Source organism: Peromyscus eremicus, chromosome 4 (assembly GCF_949786415.1).
Source record: "Peromyscus eremicus chromosome 4, PerEre_H2_v1, whole genome shotgun sequence".
Classification (NCBI taxonomy): domain Eukaryota; kingdom Metazoa; phylum Chordata; class Mammalia; order Rodentia; family Cricetidae; genus Peromyscus; species Peromyscus eremicus.
Window position 1 is genome coordinate 69,961,304 of NC_081419.1, and position 22,347 is coordinate 69,983,650.

A 22,347-nucleotide genomic window follows, 5' to 3' on the forward strand; every position below is an offset into this window, starting at 1 on the left:
ACACACACACACACACACACACATACACACACGGGATGGGGTGGGGAGGGGACCCTTGATCACAACAAGGGAGAAGATACAGCATAGTATTTATTTAACAAAAACATTTGCCATTTTATCACATGATACATTTGAGGTGCTTTGTAAGTAAATCTAACCAATGTACGCTAACTGTAAGCACTGAATTAACACATCTAAATCTTTACATTACACAGGGAAAAGCAAAGCCATACATGAAAATTCAGGCAAGGTGTAATAGCATTAGGTTCTTGGACTTGAACCAGCCATGTGAGGGTCATTGTTGGTTTCTCTTCAGATATGAAGACATAAAGGTAGCTTTTCTTGAAAATTCACAATAGAGAAAAACACCAAGATCCCACCATAAAGTGAAACAACATTTAATTCTTATTTATATTTATCTTATCATTTTGAATAGTTCTGACGTAAACTATTTCTCACTTCCTTAAATAAACTAGCACACATGAGAGTTACTAACGTGCAGTGGCTTTCTACAGGAAGGCTCACAGTTAAAGTGTCTGACACTGCTCATGGGAGCGCAGCCTCTGGCAACACCTCCCCCTCATCTGGTGTATGTAACTCAGTAGTAACCTCCACAGCTCCTATGCAAGCAGAGCTTAGTGTTTATACTCTCTAGCATAGAGTTCCTTCTGCAGAGTCACAATGTAACCTTGTGTTATACTGAGTAATAATAAATAATAATAAAGCAACTAGTGACCAGGCTGGATACCTTTGTTGATCTTGTTTTATTTTGTTTTGGAGACAGGATCTCGCTATGCAGCCCTGGCTGGCCTAGAACTCATTATGTAGACCAGGTTGGACTTGAATGCACAGAGCTCTGCTTGTCTCTGCCTCCCAGTGCTGAGATGAAAAACATTTGCCACCATGCCAGGCTATCCTGGCTGGTTATTATGTACAGCTAATAAAAACTACACTCATTGGTTTCTAGACTCCTGACTTCCCATAAAGAAAACAAGCCATCATGAGCAAGTGGCTCAGGCGAGTCAGCCTTTAACCTGAGCTAGTCAGTCCTGGTACGTACCATGGTGAATGTGCACAGAAGACACATGAGAACTGTTAGACTGTTAGAAAGTAAACTAAGACAAGCCTGTTTGGGGGCCAGTTCTTTCTGCTTCCTGGAGACTTAAGGAAATAGACTACATTCACCTGGAATACATATGGTAAATGAGAGTTGACAGAAGTTGAGCCAACAGACTCTGTATCAGTGTTTTTAGATAGAAAGAGCAAAAAAAAAAAAAAAAAAAAAAAAGTTGACAGATTTGTAACAAATCTGCTTACCTTGCAAACAGAAAGAACATTAATATTTATCAGTTTCTTGATGGTCTGAAAGAAATTAGATAACTTAATTAGGAAAGTAATGATGTTACAAATATAATTTGGGGGAGACAAATCTGAAACTTCTTCAGATACTGCAAAGAACTGTAAATACAATAGGAGCCGAGGTCAAGAGGTAGACTTTTGCTTTATCTCAATGTTATAATATGTGTAACAAAAGCAGCAATTCATACTAATATGCAAAGTGTAAGGTAAATGCACAAGTCAAATTTGAAAGTGAAGAAACACATTAAATCCAAAATAAAACACTTAGTAATTTCCTCTCAACTAATAGGGAAAGTGGAGATGATTGAAGTTAAGAGCTTCAATTGATTTTAAAAACTGACATGGTCCTTCAGGGATGTGACTTCTTAGTTTTCATTAAAGGATTATGCATGTAACAAGGCTGCAGCTTTCATTTTGGTAAAGCTAGTTTACTTCAATCAACTATGTTGCTATATATTAACATATTTATGAGTTTTTAAACTGATTTTTGATGCTCCAATACTTAAAATAGAGCTATCTTAATCTAATAGAAACAATAATAATGAAATTAGAGCTATTATTGATCCTGGCACTGTGTAAATATTTTTTCATTCAGTCCTTCTAGCAATCCTATGATGCTACCTATTTTACATTTGCGAGTGAATAAACAAACTACCTATGGATAGGCTCATCCCCACAAGAGCCAAGCCATGAATTGCAGACAGCTGGACTCTGTCTGATACTTAATCTGAATCATTCTTCAATACTGCCTCACTGATACTTTCATGCATTCTTTTTGTTACCATAACAAACAAAGAAAAACTCACATTGTCCAAGTCAGGAATTTCCAAAAAGTATTCTGGATACTCGTATGACATGCCCACATTGTTCACTGAAATAAGACAAGATTGTTAGCTAGCATATTTATTTTAACAATGTCCTGAAATGCTGATTAATTTATCAAGACTAAAATGATACATATAAAGTTATATCTAAAATCCTCATTACTCCAGTTTAAATGCTCTTTCCTTCATGAAGCCTTTCTGTACTTACCATCTACATGCCTCTCCCTGGTAGCTCTGGAAAGTGTGTTCTTCCTCTGTACTAGTCATCTGTAGATAATGTCAATCAATTGTTCTGCTCCTTACACCTTCATGAACAGAGAATGCACAGTGCAGGAGACTGGAAACCTGGGTTCTACTTACAGCCATGGCACAAAATGTGTGACCTTAATAAGTCATGCCCAGTTCACATCTCAGCCTATTCACCACTAATGTAAGAGTTTACTCAGTCATGTAACAAATATTTACCACATGCTTATAGACAAGGCATGTGCTGCTAGGGACTAGAAAGGGCAGACAGACAGGGAAGGGTTCTCATATCATGGGGTTTACAACCTGGTAGGAAGAGAAAGGTTCCTAACTCAAAGAATCAATTATTTCACAACAAAGTGTCCAGCGTCATGATAGTCTATTTCTAGAGAGCCTGACTTCGAGGCTTTCTTGTGGTAGCTAGGAGGGCAGATCAGACTAGGTATCTCTAATAAACAGTCCAGGAAAGGCTTCCTTGAACCCTCTGTGCATAGTCATCTAACCTCAGCTTGGTGCTGTAAGACTATAGATCATTTGGATAGATTTATACATATTAGGTCTTATACTGGAATACTCAGTTATCAACAGTTTCTCTAGACCCAGAAAGACAAAGACAAACAAGAAATAAGGAACATTCCCAAGATGGATGAAATATCCCTGACTTTACATAAACTAATTAACTTACAAAATAGATTATCTATTTATCTACATTTAACTGCCACAACAAGCCCATGAGGTAATTTCTAAATTATACCCTAGAAGCTGAAATCCACAGTACTTAAAAGATCATAGGGCAAACCATGCCAGAATTCAAATTCAGAAGTTTGACTACAGAACCTCAACTTTAAATCACTAAAACTACCACACACCTTCATCTGGGATTCACTCAGGACAAGTGACCAGTAATAACTGGAAAAGAAACAAAATACTGATAGTGTGTTTAACAAAACCAAAGCACTAGAAAAAAGTGTCAGTTGCAAGACGATAACAAATTATGGTCACTTTGTAGGCGTACCTTTTCCAATACCAAATTAACAGTTGGAAAGAATGGGATAGTGTTCCATATTTAGCTAAGTCTGTCACTAGAGTCTGAGCTTTCAGATTTTCCTTGCAAAACTCTATAAGGATGGCTTGAACAGCTCACTGATACCCATCTGAAAACAGGAAAGCCAATGAGTAGGATTCATGCCTACCCGAAGAGGGAGAACATCTAAACAGCTAACTAATAGTGGGTCTAGAGTCATTTTTATCTTACTCCTCCCTCTATCAAGTGTCTCAGCCACCACATTTATAAAAGATGTGAAAAATTAAAAAACCAAGGTAAGGCCTTAAGAGCAGTTGACTTAATTTAACCACTGCAGAGTTATAAAGGATAAATAGTTTATAATTATTAAAAAGTATAACTGTAAATCTTTTAAGAGCCCAAACTGGTGGGCTATTTTTGTTATTATTCTGAAATCTAGAACTTTGTAAGTAGAACAGTTGACTTGCAATCTTAGCATGTGCTACAAGCACAAAATTGAACTAAGGAAGCACATAAATAACTCAGCAAGCTGGGGACTGTTGTTCTGGTTAAAGTATTAACAGTAGACAGTTTTCTGATCTGCCTCTGCTAACTAAGCAAAGGAAACTAGCAATGCTGTCTGCTCATATAACGAAAAGAAAAAAACAACTCTTTGGTCCAAAGTAATAAACTATCGTGTAGGGGGACTGTGTTTAGTATCCTAAGTACCCAACGAAAACTGTGAAATCTAGAAGGGGATTTCAGAGCATCAAGTCTAGGCTTATGAGTTGGATGAGGAAAAAACAGATGTCAAAACGCACAGCAGGCACCAGGACTCCTGAGCCCTCTGCCTCCCTGTATACGTCTTCTGCGGTAGCAGGCAGGCTAACTATCATCTTTCCCAGGGAGTAATCAGTTCATAGCGCTGTGAGCAACTACTGCTCTTCTCAGCTCTGAGGAAAGAGAAGCTCCAAACACAGTATATTGGGGTGCTGAATTTTCCATTCAAGGCACTTTGGAGTCAGCAGATACTGGATGAAGCTCTGAAGTCATCATCACTGCTTCAAGACCGGACCCACTGAAGATGGACAGAATCACCTTCCCCTTCTTACTCAAATCACAGATGAGACTGACAATCGGGCGTCACGCCTACAACTGGAGGAATTTTATCACGGGCCATTATCTCTTTTCTGTACTACTCATTACTTCTAAAATCATTTCCTACCCCTCCACAATTACCTCTATTCCTCCTCCAGTCCTCCCTTTAACCATCTGACTTTAACTGCCCATTTGTGGGACTCAGTGTACATGTGTGTGTTAACAAAACTGCCATTTCTCCTGCTACTCAGATCATTTCAGCAGGTTGTACTATCAACATCTTCTGAGGGAAAGTTTGAGTGCCATCACACTCTTCAATAACTGTTTCTGCCTAAGTGCACACGCTGGGAATCTCTTGGAAAAAGGCAAACCCACTGCAGTTTCATTTTGAGACAGTAGGTGACAGCAATAACCAAACAGCAGATAGGAAGCGTTCCGTGAATGCTGAAGGAAGAGGAAGTGCTGTGGGTAGGAGGGAAAGACGGAACTATTCCTATTACAGCTTAATCTCATTAAGAATGGGTGCAAGCAGTGCCATCACCTTATGTACTTATTACAAGATGCTTTACAGGATTCACAAACACAATCTCACAAGTTGTTCTAACCTTATTCAGAAAGTTGAAAAATCTCTTCTAATGGGTAGAATCTTAAATTAGCATCAAACTTGCACTGCCAGTGAGTTTTGTAGCTTCTTCCTCCAAGAACCACACAGTTCTGTGTTGCTGTTCCCACCTCAGGCCCTGCAAAACCCTTTCAGTAGTGAATACATCATCTCATTCAGAAACCAAAGCACATCTGTGTAACTTCAAAATTCTCACTGTCCCAGTAATCAGCTCAAGGCCTTGAATACTTCCTAACACTCAAAGAAGCTCCCCTTTATCTCTGGTCGTGTTGCTGTGATAAAACACCCTGACAAAAACAACTTAATGGGGAAAAGATCTTCTTTGGCTCACTGTTTGAGGTCACAGTCCAGCAAGGCAGGAAAATGAGTGTAGGGGGAACTGGAGGCAGCTGCTCATACTGCATCCATCCACAGTCAGGAAGCAGAATGATGAATGACATGCTCATCTCACTTCCTCCTTTTTAAACAGTCCAGGACCCAGCCCAGGGAAACAGAGCCACTCACTTTTAGGATGGTTCTTCCCACCTCAATGAATTCCCCACAGGCATGTCCAGAGGCTAAATAATCCTTCAAAGGTATGCTTAAAGGCTTGTCTTCTAGATGATTCTGGATCCTATCAAGTTGGGAATTAAGATCAACCATCACAGAACCCAATGGAAGAGGTGGGGCTGAGAGAGACCACAAGTACAGACAGTACAAGAAGGAAGGGGAAGCAGAAAGGCACTGGTGGTAGGCAGAGGTGCCATCCTTAGAGACCCAGTCCTCATGGAGTGGGTCCTTACAGGGGGGCCTGGCAGGGAGCTTCACTTAGCTATACTCTTGAGGGCCCATTCTGAACCCCAAAGAATACTATTGTCAAAGAAAGTGCTACATTTAGAAAGAAGATTTGGAAAATCGAGAGTAATTCCGGGTGTTATAGCAATATTTTAATTATATCATAACTGCTTAAAATCATTTCCACATCTCATGCTTTAAAACAAGATTTTGTTCCTTCAAAGTTCATGTGCTGCTGTTCTTCATGGGCCTAGAATCCTGTATCACTGCTAGTTGCCAGACGTAGAATGATGTCATTAGAAAATTAGATTCCTGGTATCTGGGTTGGCATGAGGGTGGAGCAAACAACAATAAATTACTAGAAAATGGAAATCCATTCATGCACTAACCTCACACAGACCACTTCAACTGGCTTCATTTTTTATATTAATCAGAAACATCAGAAATTAATGTGGTTTAAAAATACTTTTTGCTTCGTGGTTGGGCTTCTAAATATAAATCACATAACATGAAGTATCTCTGTTTCCTTCTTATGACATCAAGGCAGAAAAGGATAAGCTTACACTTCAGCTACATTCATAGATATATCCAGTCCCAGCACTTCAGAGTTTATTAGTAAAACCTGTTTCAAGCAATGATGTCATATACCAAAGGTTCAGTGAGTGTGTACGAGGGATGTGTGTGTGTGTGTGTATGTATATGTGTTGGGGGTGGGGGGGGATAACACTTTCTGCCTTAAATTTCTGTAAAATGGTCTGGGGTTTGACCTCAATGGTAGCGCACTTGCCTAGCATGTGGGAGGCTCTGAGCTCCATCTCCAGCACTATACAAAAAACAACTGTAAAAGGCTACAGAACTCAGAATCCAGCAGAGCTAGGGTTCAGCCCTTCTGCATCATCACTGCTTCTAAAACTGGGACATAAAGTAAGTCTGCTTCCTCACTATTCTTCATACATGAAATAGGAACAATCATTTCAGCAAAGAACATAATGTGCACTGTCATGAATCCACCGTTTGGAGCATGTTAAAATGTCAATAAATGAAGGAAAAGCTGCAGTCATGTGCCCATTTATCCAACAAATATTTACTGCCCTCCTACTTTGTGCCCAATACCAAGTACCTTGCTTTTATCATGTATGACCAGCATCAACACAAACAGAGCCTTCTGCAAGGCAGAGCTCAGGGTAGCTCTCAACAGAGTAGCTGTTTATACCAGCTAGATTTACCCCAGTACCTCCTCTGCCCGCTTCACTGCATTCAACAGACCTAGTCTCACAGTTGGAGGGAGATAGTGACAGAGATGCAAAGAAATTTCCTTTTTTGCCTTCTTAACATATTGCTGGAGCTAGCACATGTTCATACACTGACAGATGATATTTGGAACACGATGTAAAACATTTTGCAAACTTTACAGTTTTCATACACTTGTAAGTAGCAATTTCCAAATAAAAGAGAGTTTACAAGGCTTTAAATTTGCAGTGCCTTTAATCAGAAATTGAAAAATTAAGATTGAGTCAGAGGCAACAGCACACACTCCCTTTGACTGTTTAATTACAAACTGCTATGTGACTGATCCTGACTACAAAATCAGGTCAGATTTGGCACAGAAAACATTGAAAGTGAGGGTGCAGAAAGAAGAAAGACACAAGGCTAGTGGTTCAAAGGTAGCTACTAGGGGGCTATTTATCAATTCCTATTTACATCTCTGAAATCACAGAGTTAATTATCCAGATTTAAGTTAAAGGCTCTGCTCTAATTAATGCCATTAGCGGTGTCTGAGTGAAGAAAATAAATGTGAATTCTAGCAGTCTAACGCTCACTTCAGAAAGCTATCTCAGTCAACATATTTAGTGGGATGGCACGGCACTCTCCTGGATGAGATTTCCAAAGAGTGTCCCTATGGAAATGAGCCTCCATACCTATTCTGTTTCCATGAGAGTCTTTTACCAGGCCTCTACCTCCTTCAGGGCAAAGAGTCCCTGCTGGCAAAGGAGGGCATTCTTTTTTTTTTTTTTTTTTTTGGTTTTTCGAGACAGGGTTTCTCTGTGTAGCTTTGCGCCTTTTCCTGGAACTCACTTGGTAGTCCAGGCTGGCCTCGAACTCACAGAGATCCGCCTGGCTCTGCCTCCCGAGTGCTGGGATTAAAGGCGTGCGCCACCACCGCCCGGCTTAAAGGAGGGCATTCTTATCAGTCATCCCTCTGGCTACTTGGATTTGCACTGAATTTCTCTCAACTACTCATAGCTCCAAGTGCAGTCATTATTTTGCTTTACAGAATTTTCTCTGCATCCAGAGTCTCTTGTCTAGAAAATGTCTCCCAGTTGTTCAAGATAAAACCCGAAAGTTGCTATTGAGTGGTTATCTAATTCTGAACAATGCACTTAACTTCTCCACATTTGTTTCTTGCCTGTAAAATGGGCAGAGGTGTTTTCATCCATCCATCCATCCATCCATCCATCCATCCATTGAGAAAGGGTCTCTCTATGTAGCCCTGGCTGTCCTGCAAGCCTCTATGTAGACCAGGCTAGCCTTAAACTCATGCAGAATCGCCTGCCTCTACCTTCCAAGTACTAGGACTAAAGGCGTGCACCATTCTGCCCAGCTTGGGGCACAGGAGTGTTCAGATTTATCTTCTTAGTCACGTCCACCTGTATCCACTACTACCACCTAACAGAGGCTCTCACCATCTTATCTGTCGGGATAGCCTTACTGGCTTCCTCACACTCCTTTGCCTACTTCCACTTGGAAGTCAGAAGGATTTCCTAAAAATGTTATCAGTTTGTGCTTAAAATTCGACTGTGGCTTCTGAAAAAAACCTCTTAAACTAAATTTGGCCTGAGGATACTTCCATACTTTCACTCCTACTTAACAAACTCCAACTTTACTTAGCAAGTAAACTAACTGAAAACCTAACTCAGGTCAGATCCAAAAGAAATTGGGGACAAATGGCTAACTGTGGTGCCTATAAGCACGAAGCACATGCTGCCCTCCAGGCTATCTCAGCATAGTAAGGACCTGTTACAGAGTCTTGCTGGCATCCTGGCTCCTCTCAGCTCTTCTCACCACACCCCTTACCCTAAATTTCTCCAGCTCATGGGCTTCCCTTCCCAAAGCTTATCATTCCTATACAACCCTGCTATTCAGCCATGTGCTCCCTTGCCTCCCCCTACACACACACCTTGCTCCTCCTTTCTTGCTCTCCCCTCTCATGACCCACAGTACACTGGCCATATCTGTCTACTACCTTCTCTTCCTGCTCTAGACTCTTCCAAATGCTCTGGCTATACCTTCCCTCATAGCTACAAAAAAAATCCTTCTCCTCAAGCATACCTGGGAGCAGTCATGTTTACATCACTTAGGAGGATACTTCTGAGACAGATAGGGTGAGTGATAATACAGCAGCCAAGTCGATCCCAGGCAGGCAATGGCTCTGACAATGCTCAAACAAAGCAAACTTGGCAGAGTAAACCAACCACCTCTGTACCTCACCTCTATTTTCTGGCCCCCAAGTTCTACCTGCCCACATTACAGAGCAGAGTTGTGAGACTCTGTGTTCTCAAGGTAGCCTGAGGTAAGAACAGTTCTTTGCTCAAATACTGTTAAGTTTAGTTCATCTAAATTATTTCCTTTAAAAGCTCCATATTGATGAAGCTGGCTTTCTAAGCCTTCAAGATCTGGCTCTGCCTAACTACCAGATTCTTTTGATATGGTGCCCTCTAAAATCCTTGCTCCAGGTTTAAAAATCATCTCTTGTGTCCTTCAAATTACAGGCTTCAAGCATTTGCACATGACGCTCCTTCTACTGGGAAACCCTTCCCACACCTCTTTTCTTGCCTTCTGGTTTCAATTTAAACATTACTTTCTCAGGGAGATCACATGTGATGCACATAACTGTCTCAACAGCTTTCTTTCATTAATGCAACATACTCTCAACCCCTTGCTTAATGGCTATCTTTCATGAAAGCAGAAACAACTTAAATGATGGTGTGTTTTACTGTTGTCTACTGCTATAGCTATGGAATTTTAATAGTTTAACCAATTAGCATATAACTGGTTGAATGAATCAATTAACAAACGAGTATAGAGACCCAAATGATGGTTAGCCAAAGGTAAAGACCAACCTAAGAAGGAGAGGATGGAGAGAATAGTTAAGAGTACAGGAGTGCAGCTGAATAGAAGGGATAACTCTTCATGATCTACAGCATAGCAGGGTAACTATGATTTACAACCATCAGTTGCAGATTTTAGCATCACTAATAGGATTTTCAGTTTTTTCAGTGTTCCTAACATAAAGGTTTGAGATGACAGAAATGCCAATTACTCTGATTATATCAACACACATTATTTCTTGCATGTAAGTAGCATACTGTACCTCAAAATATGTTTTAAATATAAGAAGGAAAACATAATACGTACTTTAGATACAGCCTGGCTCTTTAAAAGTAAAATCTGATTTTTAGATTATCTTATGTGTATGAGTGCTTTGCCTGCATGTATGTATGTGTATCACGGATGCCTGGTGCCTGCAGAGGTCAGAAAAGGGTACTAGATTACCTGGAACTATAGTTATGAATGGTTGTGAGGTAATCTGACAGCTGAGACCTGAGTGAGCCATAGGAATCTAGAATTTATAGTCACCTAGTCACAAGAATAGGTGGTTAGAGACACACACCTTGCAGCTGGCATGTAAAATGGACACATGTTGGGCACTGACTTTGTACCTGGTAACAACTCTGCTGACTTTGGGTGGTTCCTGTGAGACTGCAGCAGACAAGAGGAAGTCTCACCTGTCCTGGATTGTTAGAAAGGAATATTGTATCTTGGCAGTGATATAAAAACTGCTCCATTCTCACGCAGTCTTCCTGTTATAGTCCTGGGATCCTGTCCTACACACCTCAGCTAATAATTCCTGCTCACTCTTAAGCTCCAGCCACTTAGACTTGTGCTTCATGAAAAGGTGGGGGGCTCTAAGCACAAGGTTCTCTTTGTTACCTCCCAAGGAACTTGATCATGCTCTCCTGCTCTGCCCCCATTTTGGCATCTTACTGATCATCCACCTATAACTACAGTTTCCTTTCAGTCTACCTTTTCCCATTTCAAAATTTTTCCATTCCTTTCACTAACAAAAACAACCATCTTCTTCAAAATGACTGTGATGTTTTGAATAAGAATGTCCCCCACCCCCATATATTTGAATGCTTAGACACAAGGGAGTGGCAATATGTGAAAGGACTGGGATAGGAGGTGTGGCCTTGTTGAAGGAAGTATGTCACTGGGGGTGGGCTTTGAGGTTTCAAAAGCCCATGTCAAGCCCAGAGTCTCTCTCTCTCTCTCTGCCTATATATCAGGATATACCTCTCAGCTACTGCTCCAGCACCTGCCTGCATGCCACCTGCTCCCAGCCTTAATGATCAGGGACTAAACCTCTGAAACTGTAAGCGAGCCCCCAATTAAATGCTCTCTATTATAAGAGTTGCCTTGGTCATGGTGTCTCTTCACAGCAATAACACAGTGACTAAGACAGTGACTGATTAGCTGAAAGTACAAAATAAAATTAATAACTAAGCCAAACAAGATGAAAGTGACAAGAACCATTGTTTCTTTTAGAGGCATTTATACTTCAAAAGAAGACAATTTAAAACAAAATTTTAAAGTTCCCAAGAACAGCAAGAAAACAGGCTACAACTTTATAGATTTTAAAATCCTCTAAAGAAGTAAGATGCTTCTATTCCTAACTTTCTTAGTCAATCAGGACTACAAAGAATCATAATTTCCTGTGCTCAATCTTCCTTCCTTCCACACAACTCTACAGTTTTCCTCAACACGGCTCTGCACACCCTTGGTTCCTATGGCTAGACCTCCTTGGATGTTTCAGGGACTGAAAGCTAAGAAAGCCGTCTCTATTGACAAGTTGCTCTTCAGAAGTTAGCTAAGTCCTCTTGGTCTTGTGTTAAGGAACTTGGAAAGCTTAGGAACACCAACAGAACTGACTGATACTAACCTGCTGAATATTTCTTTTCAAACTGTCTTTTAGTTTGGTAAATAGAACATTTATATCTGACTGCTTCAGAACAATGCAGAAAATATGGGCTTTGGGAGAGATAACTGGAATGCATTTATTTCTCAAATTTCTGAAGTTTAATGGGGAAAAGGGATGCACACTGGTAAGAATTTTTTTAAAACTTTCATTTAGTTGATGAGAAGGGAAAGACACTAATTAAAAATAACTCAACAACACAATTGTGTTTGTTGCAAGCAATCCTAATTAAAGTCAATGAGTCTGGGTCTGTTTCTCACACATACATGAAGACATTATAGCAGAAGGAGGATGAGCTGGGAAAGGGGAGTTAAGGAGGGAGAGGGGACAAGAGAAGGTAACTGGATGTGAATATGATCAAAATACATTATTTGCATGTATGAAATTGTCAAAAAAATTAAAAATAAAAGCTATATACAAAAAAAGGACATTAGCAGAGTAATTATTCACTTACAAAAGGCATAGGAAGAAAATAAGGTCTAGTCCAGCTCTATTTATCTATACATATCATTACTAAAATGAGGCCACTTAAAAGTTTGGGCAAGGTGAATGAATAGAACCCAAAGTCAGTGGGTGTTCTGGATAACACAGCTTTAAACATCAATTAAGCCAGGATGACACCACTATCTGGTACCAGCTGGTTCTCCTTACTTCATGTGGAGCTTATACATACCATGGTGGGTGTTATGGGCAGATAGGAGTATGAAAGCATTTGGCATGAAGGAAATTCTTGCCCAGGACACTCAAAGGCTACAGTAGCTTTTAAAACCTGAATCACAGAGTAACTACATTTTCCCCAAAGGGCCTTTCTTTGACCTTCCAGAATAAAGAATCTCCCTTTTATAAAGTTAAAGAAGTCACAGTGGTGAATTTGTGAAAAAAAAAAAAAAAGTATTATCTGTGGTATGTTTCAAGCCCAAGGTTACTTCCTTGGCCTTGGCAAATTACACATCTGTGATGTATTGTCCAGAGTCCTCCAAACCAATCTGGAACACAAATGACAGTCTCCCCTAAATCAAGTAAACATTACAGCCATCCTATTTTGTTAACCAGTTGCTTTCTGAGTCAAGGCAGTAAGGTGATTTTCTCTAAACAGTGAAGCTTTATGAGTTTGTTGGAGTCTGTACTCACTGGCATTTGCCTGGAAGACAAGAGCAGCTGCTTACTTTTTACATAACAGATTCCAGATCCAACTTCTCAGCCTACAGTATTCATAGTCTCATCAGTTTATGGCGACCTTTCAGTATAAATTTGCACAGTTCAAAACTGTTCTCTTTCCACTTACCTCACTGAAAACTTAAGGTTTCTTTCATGACAAAGGGCTTTAGCATTTTCCTTATTAAGCACTGATTATAGTTTTGTGCTTAATGCTATTCAAACAGAGTATATCCTAGTGATATTTTTATTTCTACCATTACTAGTTATAATTAATATTCAGCCGAAAAAAAACTCTTCCTGTAACTTAATATTAATTGCTAGGTCTTAGGGGCTGGGGAGATGCTTAATTGGTAAAGTGCTTGCCATGTAAGCAGGAGGACTGAATTCAGATCCTCAGCACCCACAATAAACAAACAAAACAAGAACAACAACAACAACAACAAAAAAAAACAAACCCTACGTTCAACTGCACGGGTCTACAATGCCAAGTCCTGGAAGGCAGGAACAAGAGACCAGGTGAACACCAAAGTCAGTAACAGATCCTGTCTCAAAAACTGAGAAGCAAAGCAATTGAGGAAAACAAACCCCATTCCCCCCACAAATACACACATTCATGTGCACAAACTGTTGCATCTTATTAGAAATCAACTGATACTTAGACTATCTTAAAGGATGCTATCAAGATGAGAAAAAGGAAGAAGGTGAAAAGAAAACTAGGAAGCCATGAGAAATCAAACAGAAATATGAGACTCACTTCCTAAGTTCTAGAGGGTTGCACTGAGCCTGCACATTAGAGTTGAAATACAACATAGCAGTAAGAGAAAATTCAGCCCACAAAGGGGCTTTGATAGTGACCTCAAAATTACAGTGCAATACACAGTAACACATTTGCTAGAAGGGTCAATGGCCAAGGAGATAGTTATGGTAGAATACAGAATACAAAGCAAACGGAAAGCAGAGCCCAGCTAAGAAGATAACACATGTGCAAGCACTGTAGTGAGTTTTCAGTAATTACGGGAACACCAGCAATAATTGTTTTTATTATTTATCTGAGTTCAACTAGAAATCAAAACCAAAGCTGTATTATGTTTCAACAAGTATTCACTCAATAATTTTACAAAACAGGGTCTTGATGTGTGATATCATTCTGTATGCTGTGAAAATGTGTTGTTCTGATTGGTTGATAAATAAAGCTGTTTGGCCAATGGTGAGGCAGAATAAGGTTAGGCAGGACATTCTAAAGAGAGAGAGAGGAAGGAAGAAGACAGAGCAGGGGAGACGCTGCTAGCCACTACCAGAAGCAAGATGTAAAGGCATCGGTAAGCCATGAGCCAGGGCAAAGTATAGATTTATAAAAAGGGTCAATTTAAGATATGAAAACTAGTTAACAAGAAGACTGCCATGGCCATAGTTTAAAAATAATATTAGCCTGTGTATGTTTATTTGGGTCCAAGAGGCTGCGGGACTGGTGGGTGAGAGATATTTGTCCTGACTGTGGGCCAGGTGGGACACAGGCAAACTACCAACTACAGGGTCTCTTGTCATTTGATGTTGCACCTGCGAGGCTAATTGGCCCATGAGCTTCAGAGATTCTCCTGTCTCCATCTTTCATCTAAAACCAGGAAGGCTAGGAGTACAAATACAAACTACTGCATCTACATAGGTTCTGAGGATCTAAACTGGGGCCCTTAGAATTGTGCAACAAATGCTTTAACCATTGGGCCATTTCTGCAGCCCTCAACCAGTAACTTTAAAGCAGAGTTTCTTGGCTTAAACCCTACTAACATTTTCGGCCAGCCTGCTTTGACATGAGATGCTGTCTTATACCGGCACTGCAGTGTGCTCAATGGCATCCTTGACCTTGACCTACTACTGGTAAAAAGAATTCTTTCCTCACTTTGAAGCTTCAAGTACATACAGGTTAGTATCCACTACTGACCAACTGATCAGTAACCATTTTACTACTAGACACCTAACCTCCAAAGAGAAAATAAAGACACAGTAAAAGCCAAAGAATGAACAAGACAAGCCATAAATGTGGCAAAAATACAAACCTAAAACGCCAATTTCAAGACCAGCCAGGCCTGTCTTAATTTTATCATAAATATCATCCAATGTAAAGTCAACAGCAATGGTTCTTGTTTCCACTTTGAATTTTTCTTCTGGAAGGAAAAAAAAACAGACAAATGATGAGAAAAAAGGAAAATTAATACATGGCAATTATGATTAAATCACTGGATAACATTATCCTTTCAAACTTTCTCCTCCCCACCCCCAATTTGATATGACATTTAGAGCAGGGTAATTTTGAGCAATCATGAGACTATCTAAGAGATGACAGAAAGTCAACAAAACAATAGTTCAGCAATTAAAGGTCCTAGCATCATCACTAGGCTGCCTGAGTGTGCCTTGTCAATTCTCCTCTTGTAAATCAATAATGGTAATTACTTTTTCAGACTCAGGCACATATAACAAAACATGATTCATATCATAATATTATATATTCTTTAAATATCATTTCCTTTGTGATTTTAATTGCAAATTGATGCCTCTCAATCTCAGGAAGAAGTCTTTATGTTGTAAAGTAGCTTTTTTTAAAGATTTTTTTTTTTTATGTGCATTGGTGTTTTGCTTGCATGTATGTCTGTGTAAGGGCATCAGATCCCTGGAACTGGATTTACAGACACTTGTGAGCTGCCATGTGGGTGCTGGGAATTGAATCCAGGTCCTCTGGGAGAGCAGCCAATACTCTTAACCATTGATCCATCTCTCCAGCTCTGTTGTAAAGTATCTTAAAGTGTGACACATTAAAAGAAAAAGTTCATCTTAGTAAAAAGATTGGTTAACAGTTAAGGCACTACATTTAAAGAGCAACATAAAGTGCACAGTAATACATATATGAAGTGACATAAAAACAACCTCAGTGCTCTCCTTTTCTCAAAGCCATTAAGGTCCCAAGAGCTGCTGACGGAAACAAGAGTGAGACCTAGGGAAACACACATCAAGGGTAGCATACAACATTTACTTCCATCCTCACTAGCCAAACCCTCTGAAGAATGCAGGCTCTGAGGTCACAAAGATGCCAATCTCATTCCCATACTTCTTTATAGAATGGCTATGAGCAAGACAGACATCATCTAGGTGCCTCAGCATCCTCTGTGACAACAAAGTAACCACTGCCCAGCTTAGGCCACTGGGCTCAGAGGATGAGTACAGGAGGCACTTCACAAATGCTAGGACTTCCCTTCCTCTACCACATGCCCTCCCTTCCAACAAAAGGCAAAGAATGCTCTTCTTTGACCTAGAGTAATTCAAAAGAATCCATTTAAAAAGTCCTGCTTCCAAAAATAAACCTTTCTTCAGTGGAAGTCAATGTGAGCTCATCATGCAGTTTTCATGATGAATCCTCATAGGAAATGTCCATTCTTGATCTCAATGGATTTGTGGCTAAAACTAAAGAGCTAGCTTGTGACAGATTAGATTTTTAGTTAGACTCAATAAAAAGTATTGACCCTATATAGAAATCCATGAATAACCTGGAGTGAAGAATTGAACAAGAAATACCTTTCCTGGTGTTAAAGGTAAACACACTGTTCCTGTACAGTCAGTATGATGTGTGTTCATGTACTGGAGAATGAATGGTCACTTATTGCTGGGCCAATTATGTCTTACTAGAAAATGCCTCAAAGAACTCCCCACTCTACTTAACACTGACTTTAAAACAGTCCCAAATTAACATGGAAAAACAAGCCTCTAAACAAAAGACTACAAGATACATTATATTCAATGTAAAATTTTATTCAAGAATAAAATAAGATACCTATAGCTATTTGATTTGAATAGCAATGCATTTTTTCCCATACAAGCACTGAGTACTAAGTAAATATCTCTAGAAACAAAAGCCCCAATACACCATTCAGATTCACCCTGGGTAGCACATAGGATTTGGTGAGGGTGCTTGCATTAGTGTACATCATTGGATACACATGATGCTAAAATCAAGTTGATGGACTTTTGAAAAGAAGGTTCTGGAGTGAAGAACTTCATGAAGCTTTCTTTGCATTCACACTGGAACAGACAACATGGTTCCTGATGCAAGTTTTTCAAGATAATTAAAAACTATCTTATTTCTGGATGACCTCAAATCATGTTCTAGTCCACAAAGTACTACTTCGTTTTCCTTTTAGCTTTTCTCCACTGCCTCTACTATAGGCCTCCTCCTCCTCTTCCTCCCAAATCTCTACATATCTCCACTTCAGTTGCAGTTAGAGCTGAAAGTCCTTGGTAAGTACCTGCTACTTCTCTCACATCTCCAGCTGTTCTTCCTACCACTTCCCGGTTCTAGGCAAGGGCTACTCATAGTTCCTTGAACACAATGTGTTCTGAATACATGCAGGGCCTTTGTAACTCCTTTTCCTTCTGTCTGGAATGTTCTTCCAAATTCCTTATCTCTATTGTGTCCTTGAGCAACTATTCCCTTCTCAGAGAAGCCTGGCTTGCCCAGCTTTTGAAACATTCAGCCACCCTCCCTTAGCACCATGACACCCTTGCTTTTAGTAAGTATGCAGTTGCTTGTCTATCTGCCCCCAGTAGAACTGAGTTTCTAACAGACAAGGACTAGGCTCTGTTCTGAGACATGTGATCAACAACTTCCCCATTGTGTTCTCATCTCCTTAGGTTCACTCCCCTTGATTCAATGAGGGCCATTCCAAGTATTACATGCTGATGACAACATCCAGTGGAAGTAGATGGACATTTCTGTGGTAAATCCCTTTCACCAACAGGAATATCTTCCCCGAGGAATCCTGGAGACATCTATTCCATTTCCTTTCTGAGGATCCTGTTCTTGACCAGGCCCAGGCCCAGGCCTTGAGGGTCCCATGAATGGGGACCACATCCACCAAGCGGTGGGAAGGGAAAATAGCAGTGCACATCAGACAGGGACAAACACTCCTCTCTGTGCCTAAGCACTCAGATGGGAAGAAAGTGTACATGTCCCAAAAGGCTGATATGGGGAGTGTCTAGCATTTGTTTTATTTATTTTTTAAGACTTATAATTGCATAATTTCCCCCTTTTTTTTTCTTCCGTCCAAACCTTCCTACAGACCCCTTTTTGCTCTCTTTCAAATTCATGGCCTCTTTTTTCACTGATGATTGTTAAGTGCATATATTCTTAAATACAACCTGTTCAGTCTGTATAATTTATTATATGTATATTTTCAATGCTGGCCATTTGGTTTAGATGACCATTTGGTGTACTCTTCCCTGGAGAAGACTATTTCTCCCACTCTCGGAACTTCTTAGTTTACTGCAGTTCTTGGTGAAGGGTTGAGCCTTTGTGAGAGTTCCCCCATCCACTTGGGCATGTCTACTGCTGTTGTCCTTGTTCAGCTCCTGCTTAGGTAGACTTAGGTTGTGAGACTTGATGAGTAGCTCCTGACATTATTAGTAGACACAATGACACAGCAAATTCCCTGTCCTCTGATTCTTACAGTCTTTTCACCTCCCCTTCCCGTGTTCCGAACTTAGGTGCAGGGGGTTGGTTTGTTTTTGTTTTTGTTTTTGTAGATATATTCACTGGGAGGAAGTGCTTAGCTCTTTAAGAAACTAGGGAATAATTCCAGGCTCGGCACATCATTCCCCTTCTCCTAACTTTGCTTCTGATCCCACCAACAAGACAGACTAATTGGCAAGAATTATCTAACTTTAAACAGCACAAGGGTGGAGTAAACACCATGAACAGAAACATCTACCACTGTAAACCTACAAAATATAAGTAACCCTTAATGCCACCTTTATGTCACTACCTCCCCATCCTGTTTTTCCACATCCAGTTCCAGCAGCAGCCATCTGCTGGAGAAGAACAAGAACTACATCAAAGCCCCAGCAGGACTGATTTGTGGCCACTCTGATCCTTGTCCCTTGGGTCTCACCCTACAGAGACCCAAGTAATGACAGAGCTTCTGTCAAATCTCTTACAGTAGGAGCTATCATAGAATAAAATCAATAGAAACAGGTGAGTAGAATAAACACACAACAGAATTTGGAGACTGCTGTGGACTTGAGAAGAGCATGTCAGTTGCTTCAACAAGGAAATTCTTGTCCCAACCAGCGCAGCAGTTCAGTCAGCAGGCAGTCCCTCTGGGATTGCCTGGCCCAAGATCATATACCCTTCTGATGGGTCCACATCCAAGGAATGATCATGGCTGCAGTATAAAGCCACTGAATATAAAGCTGTACTTTCCAGGCAATTCCCTAATTAGAGCTAGGAAATAGATGAGAATCATACTAGTCTCCTGTTATTCTTCTGTCCTTTCATAATAGCCTGCTTCAAGCTTCAAGACAGGTTTTAATATCTGCAGTTGGACAAATCTCCTTGGTTGTTCTTCTCTTCCAAAAATTTCTTGCTTATCCTCATCTGTTTAGTCTTAGCTTTTATTGAGTTTGCATTAAGCAATAATAATAATAATAATAATAATAATAATAATAATAATAATAAATGGCTCAAGGAGAAATATTGTGGTTTTAGACACTTAAGAGAAAGAATTTAACCACTGGGAAGGCTAGGAGATGGCTCAAAGGGTACTATGATGCTATGGCTATCCCATGACCTCTAGGTAAGGGTACTCTGATGTAGCAGCTGTAGGGAAAAGGGGCTGGCTAGAGAAACCCACCCTGACCCTGGAGCCCAGAATTAGGGAAGGATGGCTCAGATAAGGCCAGTGAGAGAAACACAGTTTAGCTCAGATCAGAGCCATCTCTGCCCTTGTCCAACTGACTTGTGAAATCAACCAATCACAGAGCAGGACAGCAGAATCCTGGCCCTAGGGCCCAGGACCAGGGAAAGAAACACAGCCTGTGTTTGGGACCTGGGCCAGAGAAATGAACCAAGGAAACATGCCCTGACTCTGAAACCAGTACCAAAGAAACACTCTTGGCCCCTAGAATCAGAGTCAGTGAAAGAAATGTGCCCTGGCCTTAGAGGTAGTGTCAAAAAGCTAAGTAAGGCCAGTGAGAGAAACACAGTTTAGCTCAGATCAGAGCCATCTCTGCCCCTATCCAACTGACTTGTGAAATTAACCAATCAGAGCAGGACAGTAGAATCCTAGCCCTAGGGCCCAGGACCAGGGAAAGAAACACAGCCTGTGTTTGGGACCTGAGCCAGAGAAATGAACACTTTATCCCCAAACCCAGAACCCAGGAAATATTCCCTGACTCTGAAACTAGTACCAAAATAACACTCTTAGCCCCTAGAATCAGAGTCAGTGAAAGAAATGTGCCCTGGCCTTAGCGGTAGTGTCAAAAAGCCAAGAAAGGCCAGTGAAAGAAACACAGTTTGGCCCTGAAATCAGGGCCATCTCTGCCCCTTGCTTACAAAACTAGCCAATCCCTGGGCAGAAAATAAACTAACCAATCACAGTTGACTCCGTCCCCTAGACATCCTATATAAACCACCGTGCCCGGTCAGTTGTGAGCTGTTCTTTCCACCCTGGTAGAGGCAGCTACACTCCTGGACTCTTCCTTCCCAAATAAACCTCTTTCTCAAAAGAGTATTGAGTGAAGACCTGCATTGGGAGCTGAACAGAAGAACCTTGCTAAGACGTCCCATAGTGGACTGAGAGAGAAAGAGCTGGTAACACTGAGCCAGAGATTGTGGCTCTCCAGGAGAGGAGCAGGATTGCTGTGTCCTGTGGGGAGACCATCCCCCAGCACACCAGGTATATCCTGACTTTCTTGAAGAGTCAGGATACCCTTCCTTGCTGAAGCAGTTCCAGGCCTGACTTTCCCGAGATGTCAGAAAACCTTCCTTTCCAAGGTTGGGCTGTTTCTTTGCAGTCCCAGCCATCAGAGCTGTGCTAAACAGCTCCAGGTGTCCGGGACACTTTCAGGGCAGAGCTCTTGTTCTAAGTAGCTCGAGGTGTCCAGGATACCTCACCCTCTAGGGCTTAACTGTCTCCTTGCAGTTTCAGCCATCAATTTACTTACATTTTGGTGCCGAAACCCAGGACACCAAACCCAGAGTTTTTGCAGTTTACTTACAGCAGCCATCCCATGACCTGTAAGTTTAGGTACTCTGATGCTATAGCCAGGTTGTTGTTTCAGTGTTTCCTGAATGAGTCTGAGATAAGTCTAGAACTGAATCCACCATACTCTGAAGATGTTGCTGAAACAGCTTTTATATAAAAACCAATACACGGTTCAAGCGCATAAAGGTCATGAACTCTGAGAAAAATCTAATGTTTAACATTATTCTAGTCTATGCATTGTTACTTTCATTTTGTTCAACAAACTGATAAATTCTGAACTTGAATCTCCTTTGTCTAATAACTTTATACACTTTTGGAAGATTTTTTGCAAATCTCTCCCCCAAGTAGCTGGAGATATTAAGTATGAAAATACTAGAGAATATGTCTAATTTACATAAACTTGTGTATTTGTAAGTTTTCTATCAATAAAACTGAAAGAACATATTTCTTTTCCATGGTCTCTAACTCTGCTTCAATACATCTGTGTTCCCTAGTACGTCAGATTCCATCCATGTGGTGACTGTTCTTGGTTGTCAACTTGACTACATCTGGAATTAACTAAAACCCAAATAACTGGGCACACCTCTGAGGAATTTTTCTTGTAATTAAGTCACTTGAAGTGGGAAGACTCACTTCTAATCTGGATCTCTGAGGTGGGAAGATCCACCTCTAATCCACCTTTAATCTGGACCACACCTTCTGCAGGCAGCTTATATAAAGGATAGGGAAGAAGAAGAAAGCTTTCTCTGTCTCTGCCTGTCTACTCTTGCTCTCACTAGCAAATCCACTCCTTCACTGGCATTAAAGCCTACTTCTTCAGTATTCTGGCATATACTAAAGACCAGTCAAGACATCTAGCTTTGAGGACTGAACAATGACTGGATTCTTGGTCCGGCCATTGTTGGGCTAGCTGGACCAGTCTGTAAACCATTCTAATAAATTTCCTTTATATACAGATTTGTTCTATAGGCTCTGTTCCTCTAGAGAGCCCTGACTAATAATCCATTATGAAATTCTTGTTACTTTACCCCATCTTTTCTGTATTATAGCACCATCTAAAACTCAAGTCATACAATGTGTGGACACATTTTTTTTAATGATTCCTATTTCCTTCAAGGAAAAGATTCTTCCTCTTAGGTATATTCCTGGAGACCTATATAACCTCATTAGGCACACACCATGTATATTTAGCATGGAGT

The 22,347-nt window shown here is 40.5% G+C and overlaps 1 protein-coding gene across 1 annotated transcript in view; it reads right to left on the bottom strand.

The window, feature by feature from the left end:
- Hsd17b12 (hydroxysteroid 17-beta dehydrogenase 12) overlaps positions 1–22,347 on the bottom strand; it is a 135,584-nt gene that overhangs the window by 29,849 nt on the left and 83,388 nt on the right. The window contains exons 4-6 of the mRNA XM_059260990.1: positions 15,176–15,283; positions 2,166–2,230; positions 1,318–1,362 (exon numbers count right to left, since the gene is read on the bottom strand). Coding sequence (XP_059116973.1) covers positions 1,318–1,362; positions 2,166–2,230; positions 15,176–15,283 — 218 coding nt within the window. The remainder of the gene's footprint in view (positions 1–1,317; positions 1,363–2,165; positions 2,231–15,175; positions 15,284–22,347) is intronic.